Below are 16788 nucleotides of genomic sequence, written 5' to 3'. Positions count from 1 at the left end.
ATGGCTCTACTGAAGTCAGGCTGGCTCTGGAGACAGAGTGAGTACTGTAGCTTCAATGTCTCTCGAATAATGTCATGTTGTAGTCTAACCTAGTGTCTACATGTTTTGGTCTTGGATACAGCCTTAGCCATTACAGGTACTATCTTTACCAAGTGTAGACCTTAACGGCTAAACAAAGCATAAGAAGTTGTGTGGGGCACTAGTATAAGAGTGATATCAGCACTATATAATACACTTTGAAAGACAGGTTAAGTGGCGTGTGAGGTCTGTAGAAATCTTTTCTCCCATCCGCAGTCCATGCCACTCGCTCCAAAAACTGTTCTCCCATGTTCTTAAGACTGTTGATGCCATCAAGATCGATTGATTTGGATTTTTAAATAAGATCAGAATCATTCTAGAAGGTGAATGTTACGATTGTTAAGAAATTCCAATCCTCACTCTACTTGTGCAGCCTGGCCATAATCTAATGAGTGTTAGCGAATCAGTGACTCACACAGACAGGCCACAAGCCAACCACTGGGGATTGAACCGCCGGAGAAAAACAACAACGGATTTAGAGCTTCACCCATATAAATAAAAAACACTTCAAATGGCTGTGGGTCTACCCACTACAGAATCATTGACTAAAATGGGTATGTGCTGAATTGAGACAGAATCTGGCTGATGGTGCATTTCAGTTAATGTGAATAAATGAAATAGCTGGAGCATTTCAGTATGTGGATAAACTAAATAAAAGTATACACAGTTGTCAAAGTCGACCTGACCGATTGGAAAACTAGACATCATAAACTAACCCCAACTCTACTCCACTTCACACTCCATCTCCCCCCTCCCTCTCTCCTTTCCTCCCTCCATCTCTTCCTTACTTACTTCCGTCAGCCTCTATCCTAAAACACTGGAAGCTGAATTGGTGTGACCTGTGGATCGATGGAACCCTGGCCTTCTACAAGACGGACAGTAGGCGAGAATTTGAGCACCGAGTGGGCCTCAAGACCAGCTGTGTGAGTGTCAAGTCTGGCCTGGAGTGTGCAGGTGAGGAGGGAGTGTATGGAAAGATTGGGGTGTTCAACAGACAATGGATGCGTCCGAAATGGCAACCTATTCCCTGGGCTTATAGCGCACTACTTTTGACCAGAGTTTCTTGAGACGTGCTGTATTCTTTATTACAGAAATAACGTGGAATCCAAATATCTTTATTGACCTACAAAAGATTGTGCCTTTGCTGTGGACCCAAATAAAGCATTGAAATGTACGGTGTCCATATTAGACTGACACAACACCAGTTTATACTGAGGCTGTCCAAATATGGACACCCTAATAATGTGTGTGTAAATGTATGTATGTGTGTGTAACCCTAGCTGTCTCTGTTGTTGTGCAGGTCTCTCTCCCCCAGAGAACCACCCCAGGGAAAACCTGGTGGTGGTGCAGCTTGGAGACAGTACCACAGTGATCCTGTGTGCCAACAGTGAGGACGAGGCACTGTGAGTCTATACCCTTTCTCTTTCCCTCACACGCGCACGCACACAAACACGCACGCACGCACACACGCACGCACGCACGCACGCACGCACGCACGCACGCACGCACGCACGCACACACACACACACACACACACACACACACACACACACACACACACACACACACACACACACACACACACACACTCCCTCGGTTTTACAGTACACATTCTTTCTCTCTCACTCTCTAATTCTCCCTTCCTTTCTTTCTCATTTTCTCATTCTGTTTTTACAGAGCGTGGAAATTGACAATTCTAGAGGTGAGACGAAACCCAGTAAGTAGCCCAGTATATTTCTACAACGTGCACCACTGAGTACTGTATCAATATATCCCATATCCATATACCCATATCATACAGTATATGATCAATGCTTATTGGGATGCTCAGAGGACATTCTTGTTTTATCCCTAGCCTTATCTTATCTTCTTATCCTTTCCAGTTTGTGTATGACCCATATAACGACTCCTACCCGTCCGTCCCAATGGACGGCCACAACACCATCTACCTGGCTCCTGGATCAGGTACAGACAACACACCCGAGCTCTGGGTCATATTCATTACTGCACACCGTAGCAAAACATTTTGCAATAAAAAACAAAAAATTGCTTATCACAAGTTCAGGTAGTCCCTCCCCGTTTCAGTCCGTTTTCTTCCGTTTGGTGCCTAGTGAATATGACTGATGTCAGCAAGTAAACAGTGTGAATCTAGCAATCCTTTCCAAGACTCCCTGAAATCAGTTGTTGAGAAAACTATCCTGGTTATATCAAATCTGAAAATTCTGATAAAACACACTCATATATTCACCTATGCTCCTGTATACAGTAGTACACCATATATTCAGCCTCCTGTCTCACCCTCCATCTCTCTCAGGTACCCACCACATACTGATCCAGAGAGACCCATACGATGGCATAGGAGAACAGGTGGCACTGGGGCTACTGGCGGGCATGGCGGCAGGTGCTGCTATGCGCTCCTTTCTCTGGATGCCCTTCTTTTTCTGCTGATATAGAAGGCCTCTATAAGCAGGGAGGCACGGCTGGGAAATGCCCAGGCTCATATATGTAGGAGTGCTGCTGTAGGCATCACTCCTAAAAGTCTTCTTTCTTGTCATACTTGAGTAAAAGTAAAGATACCTTAATATAAAAGGGCTCAAGTAAAAGTGAAAGTCACCCAGGAAAATACTACTTGAGTAAAAGTCTAAAAGTATTTGGTTTTAAATATAGTTAAGTATCAAAAGTAAAAGTATAAATTATTTCAAATTCCTTATATTAAGCAAACCAGACAGCACAATTAAAAATATTTTTTTTATGGATAGCCAGGGTCACACTCCAAAAAATAAATAGTAAAGTACAGGTACTCCAACACACTACTTAAGTAGTACTTTAAAGTATTTTTACTTAAGTACTTTAGACCATTGCAGAATATGAGTGCACGTGTGTGTGTGTTTGTGTCTCTGTGTGTGTGTGTATCATCATTTGTTGTACATTTGTCCTTAATGACATAGGCTAAATTCACACAGCATATTTAGTATGAATCTACAGTACCAGTCAAAAGTTTGGACACACCTACTCATTCAAGGTTTTTACTTTATTTTTACTATTTTCTACATTGTAGAATAATAACGAAGACATCAAAACTATGAAATAACACAAATGGAATCATGTAGTAATCAAAAAATGTTAAACAAATCAAAATATATTTTATATTTGAGATTCTTCAAAGTAGCCACCCTTTGCCTTGATGACAGCTTTGCACACACTTTGCATTCTCTCAACTAGCTTCATGAGGTAGTCACCTGGAATGCCTTTCAATTAACAAGTATGCCTTGTTAAAAGTCAATTTGTGGAATTTCTTTCCTTCTTAATGCGTTTGAACCAATCAGTTGTGTTGTGACAAGGTAGGGGTGGTATCCAGAAGAAAGCCCTATTTGGTAAAAGACCAAGTCCATATTATGGCAAGAACAGCTCAAATAAGCAAAGAGAAACGACAGTCCATCATTACTTTAAGACATGAAGGTCAGTTAATGGCGAAAAGTTTCTTCAAGTGCAATCGCAAAAACCATCAAGCGCTATGTTGAAACTGGCTCTCTCATGAGGACCGCCACAGGAAAGGAAGACCCAGAGTTACCTCTGCTGCAGAGGATACGTTCATTAGAGTTAACTGCACCTCAGATTGCAGCCCAAATAAATGCTTCACAGAGTTCAACTAACAGACACATCTCAACATCAACTGTTCAGAGAAGACTGCGAGAATCAGGCCTTCATGGTCAAATTGCTTAGAAGAAACCACTACTAAACGACACCAATAAGAAGAAGAGACTTATTTGGGCCAAGAAACACAAGCAATGGACATTAGACCGGTGGAAATCTGTCCTTTAGTCTGAATCCAAATTTGAGATTTTGGTTACAACCGCCGTGTCTTTATGAGACACAGTTTAGGTGAACGGATGATCTCTGCATGTGTGGTTCCCACCGTGAAGCACTGAGGAGGTGTGATGGTGTCGGGGTGCTTGCTGGTGACACTGTCTGTGATTTATTTAGAATTCAATGCACACTTAACCAGCATGGCTACCACAGCATTCTGCAGTGATACGCCATCCCATCTGGTTTGTGCTTAGTGGGACTAACATTTGTTTTTCAACAGGACAATGACCCAAAACACACCTCCAGGCTGCGTAAGGGCTATTTGACCATCAGATGACCTGACCTCAACCCAATTGAGATGGTTTGGGATGACTTGGACCGCAGAGCGAAGGGAAAGCAGCCAACAAGTGCTCAGCATATGTGGGAACTCCTTCAAGACTGTTGGAAAAACATTCCTCATGAGGCTGGTTGAGAGAATGCCAAGAGTGTGCAAACGTGTCATCAAGGCAAAGGGTGGCTACTTTGAATAATCAAAAATATTCAAAATATTTTTATTTATTAACACTTTTTTGGTTACTTCTGTACATGATTCCATGTGTGCTATTTCATAGTTATGATGTCTTCACTATTATTCCACAATGTAGAAAATAGTAAAACATAAGGAAAAACCCTTGAATGAGTAGGTGTGTCCAAACTTTTGACTGGTACTCTATGAAACGCATGCGGTATGCAACATATATGAAAAACATAAACGAGCCGACCTGCATATTCAGCTGCTTGAGGTTAATGGCACCCCACAGAACCCTTGACTGCAATACATTTTTTACTTGAAACATCGAGGTGCAAAAGCTGATTACATTTATTAACCTTAGATCCTGTACTTCATTTCAGGTACAGTTGTCCATTCACTATGTTTGAGTGCAATGCTGTTGTTACTTTCAAATTGAATAAAATAGTTTCAAAACCATGGCTATGAAAATGTATATAAGATGACAGAATACTTACTTGCATAATCGTAATTCCTATGTGGAATATAAGGCTTTCATGAGAGTGCATCACTGTTGCCTATATTCAGCCTGTCTGGTGATGGTGTTCCACAGTCCTTCATCTTCTTGGCTTTTCCTCCGTGTCTCTTTAGGGTAGCAACAGTTTATTTTATGATATAAAGCATAGAGAAATATGTATCAAATACACTCCCCTACTTATATATTTGGACAGTGAAGTTAAAAAGTTTAATTTGTCTCTATATTCCAGCATTTTGGATTTCAGATCAAATGTTTTATATGAGGTGAAAGTACAGAATGTCACCTTTTATTTGAGGGTATTTTCATATATATCTGTTTTACAGTTTAGAAATGAATGCACTTTATGTATCTCGTCCCCCGCATTTGAAGGTGTCATAAGTATTTGAAGAAAGTGCATTAAATGTAGTCCAAAGTTTAGTATTTGGTTACATATTCCTAGCATGCAATGACTAACTCAAGCTTGTGACTCTACAAACTTGTTGGAAGCATTTGCATTTGGTTTTGGTTGTTTCAGATTATGTTGTGCCCAGTAGAAATGTATAGTAAATAATGCATTGGGTGATTTTGGAGTCAATTTTATTGTAAATAAGAATAGAATATGTTTCTGAACACTTCTACATTAATGTGAATGCTACAATGATTACAGATAATCATGAATTACTAATGATGAGTGAGAAAGTTACAGACTCAACAAAGATCATGCTCCCATCATTGCATGATAGGAATATGGGGCCAAATAATAAACTTTTGACTAAATGTAATATACTTACAGAATGACACCTTCAAATGGGGACTATATACACTGCTCAAAAAAATAAAGGGAACACTTAAACAACACAATGTAACTCCAAGTCAATCCCACTTCTGTGAAATCAAACTGTCCACTTAGGAAGCAACACTGATTGACAATAAATTTCACATGCTGTTGTGCAAATGGAATAGACAAAAGGTGGAAATTATAGGCAATTAGCAAGACACCCACAAAAAAGGAGTGATTCTGCAGGTGGTGACCACAGACCACTTCTCAGTTCCTATGCTTCCTGGCTGATGTTTTGGTCACTTTTGAATGCTGGCGGTGCTCTCACTCTAGTGGTAGCATGAGACGGAGTCTACAACCCACACAAGTGGCTCAGGTAGTGCAGTTCATCCAGGATGGCACATCAATGCGAGCTGTGGCAAAAAGGTTTGCTGTGTCTGTCAGCATACTGTCCAGAGCATGGAGGCGCTACCAGGAGACAGGCCAGTACATCAGGAGACCGTAGGAGGAGGCCGTAGCAGGGCAACAACCCAGCAGCAGGACCGCTACCTCCGCCTTTGTGCAAGGAGGTGCACTGCCACCGCCCTGCAAAATGACCTCCAGCAGGCCACAAATGTGCATGTGTCTGCTCAAACGGTCAGAAACAGACTCCATGAGGGTGGTATGAGGGCCCGACGTCCACAGGTGGGGGTTGTGCTTACAGCCCAACACCGTGCAAGACGTTTGGCATTTGCCAGAGAACACCAAGATTGGCAAATTCGCCACTGGCGCCCTGTGCTCTTCACAGATAAAAGCAGGTTCACACTGAGCACATGAGCACGTGACAGACGTGACAGAGTCTGGAGACGCCGTGGAGAACGTTCTGCTGCCTGCAACATCCTCCAGCATGACCGGTTTGGCGATGGGTCAGTCATGGTGTGGGGTGGCATTTCTTTGTGGGGCCGCACAGCCCTCCATGTGCTCGCCAGAGGTAGCCTGACTGCCATTAGGTACCGAGATGAGATCCTCAGACCCCTTATGAGACCATATGCTGACACATGCACATTTGTGGCCTGCTGGAGGTCATTTTGCAGGGCTCTGGCAGTGCACCTCCTTGCACAAAGGTGGAGGTAGCGGTCCTGCTGCTGGGTTTTTGCACTCCTACGGCCTCCTCCACGTCTCCTGATGTACTGGCCTGTCTCCTGGTAGCGCCTCCATGCTCTGGACAGTACGCTGACAGACACAGCAAACCTTTTTGCCACAGCTCGCATTGATGTGCCATCCTGGATGAACTGCACTACCTGAGCCACTTGTGTGGGTTGTAGACTCCGTCTCATGCTACCACTAGAGTGAGAGCACCGCCAGCATTCAAAAGTGACCAAAACATCAGCCAGGAAGCATAGGAACTGAGAAGTGGTCTGTGGCCACCACCTGCAGAATCACTCCTTTTTTGTGGGTGTCTTGCTAATTGCCTATAATTTCCACCTTTTGTCTATTCCATTTGCACAACAGCATGTGAAATTTATTGTCAATCAGTGTTGCTTCCTAAGTGGACAGTTTGATTTCACAGAAGTGTGATTGACTTGGAGTTACATTGTGTTGTTTAAGTGTTCCCTTTATTTTTTTGAGCAGTGTACATAAAATGCTTTAATTTCTACAGAAAAACAAATATGTAAGAAAATACCCTCAAATAAAAGGTGACATTTTGTACTGTAGCCATTGTATCTCATATCCAAAATGCTGGAGTATAGAGCCGAATTAAAAGGTTGAGCTTCACTGTCCAAATAAATACATAGGGGAATAAATGTATAATTTGTTAGACATCAGTTGTAGCCTACACACTTGTCACTCAATCTATGTTGATGTAGTTTTTCTCCAAAACAATATTCACATGATGATGGTGAACTTCAGACAAGCAGAAGCAAGCCATACCACTAGAGGGAGACAGAGCACATGAAACTAACATCTAATGGTTTGCTCCTAGCAGAACTTTGCTAGCCGAAGCGAATGTCTCTGCCTCGCATACTCCCCTAAAATACCTTCACTTGAAATATTAGAAACAAGCGGCAATATCACTGTTTGTCCCTCTTGAGAAGCTGTAGCAGCAACGTAGCCAGTATACACTTCCTCAAAATAGACTGAATTAATCTTAGATAACTCAATAAATCTGTAAAACTGAAGCATGTCGCATGTCGCATGCTTCCCAATTGAAACAGTTTGCGCATATATTATGAAGACATTTTGTTCGTTAAAAAAATAAATATATAACTTAATAAATACCGCACCTTTTAGATGTAAAATTGCATGACTAAGACTTCCTCAGCAAAAAACTCTACATTAATGACAGATTTCTTGATGTATCTTAGATTAACTGGACTATTTTGAGGAAGTGTATACTGGCTATGTTGTTGCTACGGCTCTCAAGAGGGACAAACAGTAACATTTCCGTTTTTTTCCCTGAGGTCTTTTAAGGGAGTATGCTAGGAGCAAACCAAACCTCATATGCCGGCGCCTTAAGCCTAGATTCAGGGGTGAAATGGATGGGAAATAACTGGGAACTGAATTCCGAAAAGTTACAAATATTTTAAAAATGAATTCAATAGCCTATTAAACTCTGCTTGTTCATGTGGTTTTTAGCATCGAGTCATAAATCAAGTCTGACCCTTCTACACCATGCCTTCCCACCATAAAAAATAAACCATCCTACAAAATCAAGTGTTGTTTTTTGTTTTAATTAAATGTCAGTGGTTACAACTTCTTAATAACACTGTAATTCAGTGAACTGATTCATCACACACAATGGGAAGGCTGTTGTAAAGCAGACCTACAGTAAGGCAAATTAACATAATAATTTACTTAATTTCTAAATGATAAAATTTTTTTTTTTTTTATGAAGCTCTCAAATCAGCCATGATTAATCAACAAAACCTTAAATTATCCTTGATTTTCGTTTTAAATGTCCATGACACTCGCTTTGTTGGTCAATGACACCAGTCCGTGCCTCTCTCCTGTTTTCTTAACCCTTTCCCAGATTGTGTGGTTGTTTTGAATATCTTGTATTTGCTTAATAAATTGTTAGCAAACTTTTATACACCAGCTGATGCCATATTGCATAATATAGGCCTACGTACATGTTTTAGCCTACAAATAAATGTAGGCTGTTGCAGTGGAAGAGGAGACTGCCTCTTTGGCATTACTACCTTATTCTTTCTTTTAAGTTTAATTGATTTAGCACTTTAGGGTATTTCTTATTATATTACTTCACATTGATAGACAATTCACTAGAAAGCAATGCAAATGTTCCTTTCAGGGAAAGATTCAATCATCAGAAAACGCTGTTTACAAAAATGAAACACGTTGCATTATGGGAGTAGAATGATTGACACGGCAGCCATTTTCCTGCTGGACGCCGTGTTCCCACCATTGTGTGAGAGATAGTAAATACTGAAACTGCTAGACAACCATAACATTTATTTCCTTGCGAAAAAACATTTATATTCACGTCAGGTAAGTGGCATATTTTAGCATGTTGTTTTGTCTAAAACACTTAACCACATTTTTATATAAGTTTTAGATTGGTTAAACTTCATTTTATTTCAAAATATCCTTCCATTCCGTCGGTGTAGAAATGGAAAAGCGACTGCCGCGATGCTAGAGGCTTTCTACTTCCACTGGCGGAAGCAGATATAAAATTCTGATCCAATTTCATGTATAGTTTTACTTCGCTTGTACGGTGTAAACAAACATTCACCTACAACGCAAAGCAACTTTTTGGATAGCTACAGTAGTCTACTTTGATGTTTTAATACTCGTAGTCCTGATTTTTGCTTTGCTTTTATTAGATTTTTAAAAGTTTATGTTCCGCTCTTTGCCAGTACATTGGTAGAGTTATTCGATTGCCTCTCCATCTGCGGCCATAATCTTGCGGTTAGAGGCGGCACAATGGTTTGTGGACCCATCCCTACGTTCTAAGTAGTGTATCTTGATTGGTCGACAGCGAGAAAAATGCCCACTGGATTGGATGTTTTTCGATAGGCGATCTGCATACTAGTTTGATTGGTTGGGCAGTATCCGAGTGTTCACGGGTAGGATACTGGCCTAGAGAAATAGATTTCCATGACTGGCCCACTGTTGCTGTAGCATTGCAGCTGTTCAGCAAAATAGAACGTTGTCATAACAGAGTAGTACTCCAGATGGAACCATTTCAGTCATCATTTCTCCATAATAGCAACATACTAGTTATTCTGATTAATCAGGCTGTGAAACACAATAAATTGGTATATAAACTTGAGACATTTGTTTGCAAAATCGTCTAAATATCCCTTACAAGCCAGAATATTTAATGAAATTACATTTACAATTACTATACCGGTTGTACGTGTGGTTTGGCCTTTTGCTGCTCGAAATTTCAAAGAAAATATCCACAGGAGAGTATTGTTTACCTGACTTTAAGAGAGCTTGTAGGTACAGTGCATTCTGAAAGTATTCAGACCCCTTGACTTTTTGCACATTTTGTAACGTTACAGCCTTATTCTAAAATGGTTTAAATAAATAAAAAGTCCTCATCAATCTACACACAATACCCCATAATGACAAAGTGAGAATGGATTTTTAGAAATTTTTACAAATTTATTAGAAATAAAAAAAACAGATACCTTAAGTATTCAGACCCTTTGCTATGAGACTCGAAATTAAGCTCAGGTGCATCCTGTTTCTATTGATAATCCTTGAGATGTTTCTACAACTTGATTGAAGTCCACCTGTAGAAATGAAATTGATTGGACATGATTTGGAAAGGCACACACCTCTCTATAAAAGGTCCCACAGTTGACAGCGCATGTCAGAGCAAAAACCAAGCCATGAGGTTGAAGGAATTGTCTGTAGAGCGCCGAGACAGGATTGTTGCAAGGCACAGATCTGGGGAAGGGTAACAAAAATGTCTGCAGCATTGAAGGTCCCTAAGAACACAGTGGCCTCCATCATTCTTAAATGGAAGAAATGTGGAACCACCAAGACTTCCTAGAGCTGGCTCCCCAGCCAGGTTCAATATCCAATACAAAACAAGATTCTCTGCTCTGAGGAAACCAAGATTGAACTCTTTGGCCTGAATGCCAAGCGTCACGTCTGGAGGAAACCTTGCACCATCCCTACGGTAAAGCATGGTGGTGGCAGCATTATGCTATGGGGATGTTTTTCCAGCCTCGGGGACTGGGAGACTACTCAGGATCGAGGGAAAGATGAACGGAACAAAATGCAGAGAGATCCTTGATGAAAACCTGTTCCAGAGCGCTCAGGACCTCAGACTGAGGCAACGGTTCACCTTCCAACAGGACAACGACCCTAAGCACAGAGCCAAGACAATGCAGGAGTGGCTACGGGATAAGCCTCTGAATGTCCTTGAGTGGACCAGCCAGAGCCCGGACTTGAACCCGATCGAACATCTCTGGAGAGACCTGAAAATAGCTGTACAGCAACCTGACAGAGCTTGAGAGGATCTGCAAAGAAGAATGGGAGAAACTCCCCAAATACAGGTGTGCTAAGCTTGTAGCGTCATACCCAAGAAGACTCAAGGCTGTAATCGCTGCCAAAGGTGCTTCAACAAAGTACTGAGTAGAGTCTGAATACTTATGTAAATGTGATATTTCTGTTTTTTGTTATTACAAATTTGCTAAAATTCCTAAACCTTTTTTTGCTTTGTCATTATGGAGTATAGCGTGTAGATTGATAAAGGGGAGAGAAAAAATTAACATTTAATCAATTTTAGAATAAGGTTGCAAAGTAACAAAATGTGGAAAAGGTCAAGGGGTCTGAATACTTTGCGAATGCGCCCTATATTCGTTTTGGACCTAGGTAAAGTTAGTTTTATATAGGATTTTTCCCCCCGTCAATAGCTATTGAAGCAAGCATGACATGACAAAGAAAATGGTATATTCTGAATCAGGGGAGGATGGAGAACGATCTTTTTCATTTATTTTTATTCAATTTCCAATATAAAACAAACTGCCTAGGTGCTGAACTGAACCATATACCTACCAGCTCTCTAAAAAGTCAGGTTAACAATACTTTCCTGTGGATATTTTTCCAAATTTTGAGTAGCAGAAGAACAAACTGCACAGACAACTGGTACAGTAAGTTTAAATGTAATCTTATTTAACATTCTGGCTCGAAAGGAACATTTACAAGATTTTCCACACAAATGTATCAGGCTGTATATTCCAATGAATTGTGTATTACAGTCTGATTAATCAGACTACTACGTTTAACACTTGGAAAAATTATTTCAATATATTTGCAACTCACAGAATGTATCTAACAGAACATTGTTGACACATATTCAACATGTTTCCAATGTGGTTTTTCCTGTCTTTCAAGTATAACTAACTCGTCATGGCTCGTACCAAGCAGACCGCCCGTAAATCCACTGGAGGAAAGGCTCCACGTAAGCAGCTGGCCACCAAGGCTGCCCGCAAGAGTGCGCCGTCCACCGGTGGGGTCAAGAAGCCCCATCGTTACAGGTAAAGCATCGGTTCACCCCTAGAAATAAAAGTTTGTGTTCACCATTGAAAGTACACACGTGGATACAGCCCCATTATGACATGTAGAGCTTGTGTGAAACCACAGAGGTGCTACCAATCCATATTGTTATGGAAATGACTTGACAATCCTATAAGTCCCTTTGTGTGTCCGAAATGCCACCCTATTTCCTATATAGTGCACTACTTTTGACCAGGACCCATAGGGAATAGGGTGCCCTTTCAGACGCAGACACTGTTTTCAATTAGCCGTTCAACAAGCCTTATAACTAAGCAGTGACTGCTGGTAAACGGTCGTCACCACTCAGTCTTTACCATGGCCAGACACGACCAGGGCAGTAGCATTCAGCATGGGGATATGAGCAGTGAAGTACTATAGTAAAAGAGAAAAGAATATAAGGACTTTTTCCCCCTAGTCATACTGACAGTGTGTTGGTTCCAGGCCCGGCACTGTGGCCCTGCGTGAGATCCGTCGGTACCAGAAGTCCACTGAGCTGCTTATCCGCAAGCTGCCCTTCCAGCGCCTGGTGAGGGAGATTGCTCAGGACTTCAAGACCGACCTGCGCTTTCAGAGCGCCGCCATCGGAGCACTTCAGGTCAGTGGCTGTGTGTGTGTGAAGCTCTGTTCCTCCTAACCCAGATCCTGTCCTAATTGGCCTACTACACACATCTCAAATTCCTTTTTTTGTGCTGACCCACTGTTCACCATGCGTGTGTGTGTGTGAAAATGTTTCTGTCTGCAGGAGGCCAGCGAGGCATACCTGGTGGGTCTGTTTGAGGACACCAACCTGTGTGCCATCCATGCCAAGCGTGTCACCATCATGCCCAAAGACATCCAGCTGGCACGCCGCATCCGCGGAGAGCGTGCTTAGATGCTGCCCATCTTTCTTTTCTCTCTTCAATGTTTCAGCTCTATTCTCTTTTTTCTTTACCTCTAACTGTCCTCACCTTCACTCCCTCGTTCCCCCCGCCCTTCCATCTCACTCCTCCGCCCCCTCTCCCTGTATTCTTCTTGGTAGACTTTAGAGTAACGGTGATTATGATGAGATAGAAACGTGTTTGAAAAGTCTCGTTTCTCATAGTTTTTGTCTTCAGCAGATGCTTTAGGGTACCTTTTTTGTGCATGTAGTAGGTGTCTCTGATCAGACAAATACACACACACACACACACACACATGCTTAGAACCATGCATCCTCAGCTCTCTTACAACAAAACTCCGCTCTGATTGACCAGGGGAGATATCAGGCATGTGTGTGTTTTGTGACAGGCATCGGGTTTCTGCAACACACACACACACACACAGGTGTGCAGACCAGAGGGGTGTCGTCCCGGGGCTAGTCTGCTTAAGGGGAGTGGCAACTTCCACAGCAGGGTGCTACTTAAACTAACCCCAGGGCCTCTGCCCTGTCTGACCACCTCCCAATCTCACCCACTTCCTGCTCCATCCTCTACAACTGATCTGGGGTACTCTCCCCATGCACCCTCCAGCCCACCACAGCCAGACCCCAACCCCTTCCCTGCCTGATCCCTATCCAGCCCTTCCGCACTCTCCTGCCCCTCTAAATTGATGGTTGGGGGGTGGTTGTCTGTGGAGCGCCGTTAGTCTGTTGGTGTGAGAGCTCTGATCAGCCAAGCAAATTGTATTCAAAGGCAAACAAGTATCTCTTCTTGGCTACTTAATTTTTTAAATTATTATTACTATCATTTTGGATATGGTGTCTTTAAAAAATATATAATTCATACATATATTTTCTTTTTACAACTGCCAGAGATGTCAAAATAGGAATAAGAAAAAACTAAGTGGTTGACGTTTTAAGACATGGGAAACTCTTGTTTTTACAGAATTATTTTTAAACCAATCAGGAAGAGCTCTGTTTCATAAGAGAGCTCCTATTCCAATGGCAGCCACACGGGGCCGATATATACCAGCCCCCTTCCTATTTCGTTTTTCTCACTATCAATTTGTCATTATCCATGATGCTACTGTCAATCTCTTTACCCGATCTCTGTCTCTTAAGGTAAGCATTAGAGTTGTCACACCTGTATAAATTGACTTTGTAGTAGCAAGAGTTACTTTGCACATTTGGGTTCTTTTCTGTTGCTCTCACTTCTCTAGCTCTGACCATAGAATCTGTCCTTTTCCTCGAAATTTGTGATACACAATATAACCTCATGTTTTTTTTCTTATATTTTTTCTTATTCCTCCAGATTTTCAGATGTTTAAATAAACTGATGTTTGTATTTTCCAAATTTGTCATATTATGGTGGTAATAAATAGATATACAAAATGGGTGTCTTTGTCCGTTTCCTTTTCTACAAGTGTTTCGCTCTTTACTTGTTGTTGCGTGCGTAGTCTGTAGGAGATGTAGGATTTTGATTGATGAAACATTGCGGTGAGCTACCCATTTGATTTGAAAGAATATGACTTATAAATGCAACTAGATTACCGATGGGCACCTTTTGAGGGTGGTGTGGGCCACAAAAAAATCTGAAGTCATGAGGGGCTGGGGTAGCTCACGTGTCTGTATACCCACATGTGCATCATGCAATTCTACTAATTTTGCTATGGGGCGGAGAGGAAATAGCTGTTTTAGAGCTAATTTCCTGCGATTCTACACATTTTGCCATAAACTGGAGAGAAATGTTTGCAGTTTTTAATATGATATCTGAGTGAGACTGACTGGGCTCCCGAGTGGCGTCACTACAGACCCTGGTTTCATTCCAGGCTGTATCACAACCGGCCGTGATTAGGAGTCCCATAGGGTGGCGCACAATTGGCCCAGCGTTGTCCGGTTTAGTGTTTGGCCGTTATTGTATATAAGAATATGTTCTTAACTGACTTGCCTAGTTAAATAAAAACAAAATCAATGTGGAAACCCTTGGCCGATAATTCAACCATGATTACTAAATTTAGATACCTGGCCGCTAGACTTATTTACTAATCTAAAAAATGTTAACTGACATGGGCTAATTGAGTGACTAGCAGTGACTGACATAAGAGAAACTTGCCTATTCCCCCTCAGGAAACTAAAAAGATTTGGCATGGGTCCTGAGATCCTCAAAAGGTTCTACAGCTGCAACATCGAGAGCATCCTGACCGGTTGCATCAGCCTGGTACGGCAATTGCTCGGCCTCTGACCGCAATGCACTTCAGAGGGTAGTGCGTACAGCCCAGTACTTCACTGGGGCAAAACTACCTGCCATCCAGGACCTCTACACCAGGCGGTGTCAGAGGAAGGTCCTGAAAATTGTCAAAGACCCCAGCCACCCCAGTCATAGGCTGTTCTCTGTACTACCGCATGGCAAGTGGTACCGGAGTGCCAAGTCTAGGACAAAAAGGCTTCTCAACAGTTTTTACCCCCAAGCCATAAGACTCCTGAACAGGTAACCAAATGGTTACCTGGACTATTTGCATTGTGTGCCCCCCCCCCAACCCTTTTACACTGCTGCTACTCTCTGTTTATCTTATATGCATAGTCACTTTAACTATACATTCATGTACATACTACCTCAATTGGCCCGACCAACCAGTGCTCCCGCACATTGGCTAACCGGGCTATCTGCATTGTGTCCCACCACCCGCCAACCCCTGTTTATACGCTACTGCTACTCTCTGTTCATCATAAATGCATAGTCACTTTAACCATACCTACATGTACATACTACCTCAATAAGCCTGACTAACCGGTGTATGTATATAGCCTTGCTACTCTTATTTTCAAATGTCTTTTTACTGTTGTTTTATTTCTTTACTTACCTACACACACACACACACACACACATACCTTTTCTTTGATGCACAAACGCATTTCGAAATTGCACCCTGTTAATTCTATCTTGCAACAGTAAATTGAGACCCCGAATGAGTGCCTTCAAAAGGGGTGCGGTCCGCCGGCAGCCAGTTGCCCATCCCTGCCCTGTCGTAACCAAAAAATTAAGGAGCTAGAACTCAAATGTTTGTTTTTGCAGGCAAGCAAATGACATACAGCTTGAAATCATGTTTTTAAAAGTAATGTTGCTCTCATGGAATGTCATTCCTAAAGCACAATAGAAACCAATTGCAATTTGCATGTGACTATGCATTGCAATCATTTGCTCCTTGCCTACACTTTTGTTAGTGGCCCACTCCAAGAGGAATTGTCGAAAATGTGCTATATAGCAGTGAAAGATAGCGATTCCCAAGTTAGATTAGGTTGTCAGAGCTTTGTAAATGTATTTATTTTTGTTACATCATCAGAGATCCGTGTGCGTAGGTAGAAAGGCCTGTTTTCTTTCCTAGTTCCTCTTACAATGCCTGACCAGAGGGGTAAGAATTTGAACAGCAGTAGACTTGGCACAGTTTGTACTGCGCTACAGTTCCACCAACTAGTAGGGTCGTATTCATTAGGGCATATAGTTGCCAAAAGTTTCCAAACGTGCGGTGGAAAATGAAAATTAGTGTTTCTGAAGTTAAAATAGTATCTCTCTGTTTTGGACTGTTTTTTTCCTTCAGTTTCTTTCTTAGTGAACACGACCCAGGTAGCCTATGTTTATTTCTTCCATTTTTTATTTAACATTTATTTAAATAGGCAAGCCATTTAAGAAAAAATGTGTATTTACAATGACGGCC

The 16788-nt window shown here is 41.8% G+C and overlaps 2 protein-coding genes across 2 annotated transcripts; both read left to right on the top strand.

Moving 5' to 3' along the window:
* Positions 1–2526, top strand: plekhb1 (pleckstrin homology domain containing B1). The gene is made up of 6 exons (XM_038988991.1): positions 1–37; positions 880–1032; positions 1379–1481; positions 1756–1807; positions 1962–2043; positions 2393–2526. Exons 1-6 carry the CDS (start codon positions 1–3, stop codon positions 2524–2526), a joined length of 561 nt encoding a protein of 186 aa, XP_038844919.1.
* A 6493-nt stretch (positions 2527–9019) lies between these two features.
* On the top strand, positions 9020–14471 carry LOC120031525 (histone H3.3A). Its single transcript, XM_038977319.1, has 4 exons — positions 9020–9153; positions 12019–12161; positions 12622–12775; positions 12923–14471. The coding sequence occupies exons 2-4, from the start codon at positions 12034–12036 to the stop codon at positions 13049–13051; spliced, it is 411 nt and encodes a 136-aa protein (XP_038833247.1). The 5' UTR covers positions 9020–9153; positions 12019–12033; the 3' UTR covers positions 13052–14471.
* The last annotated feature ends 2317 nt before the right edge of the window (positions 14472–16788 follow it).

The sequence above is a fragment of the Salvelinus namaycush genome, chromosome 3 (genome assembly GCF_016432855.1).
Source record: "Salvelinus namaycush isolate Seneca chromosome 3, SaNama_1.0, whole genome shotgun sequence".
Classification (NCBI taxonomy): Eukaryota; Metazoa; Chordata; class Actinopteri; order Salmoniformes; family Salmonidae; genus Salvelinus; species Salvelinus namaycush.
This window is presented reverse-complemented; position numbering and strand designations above follow the sequence as displayed.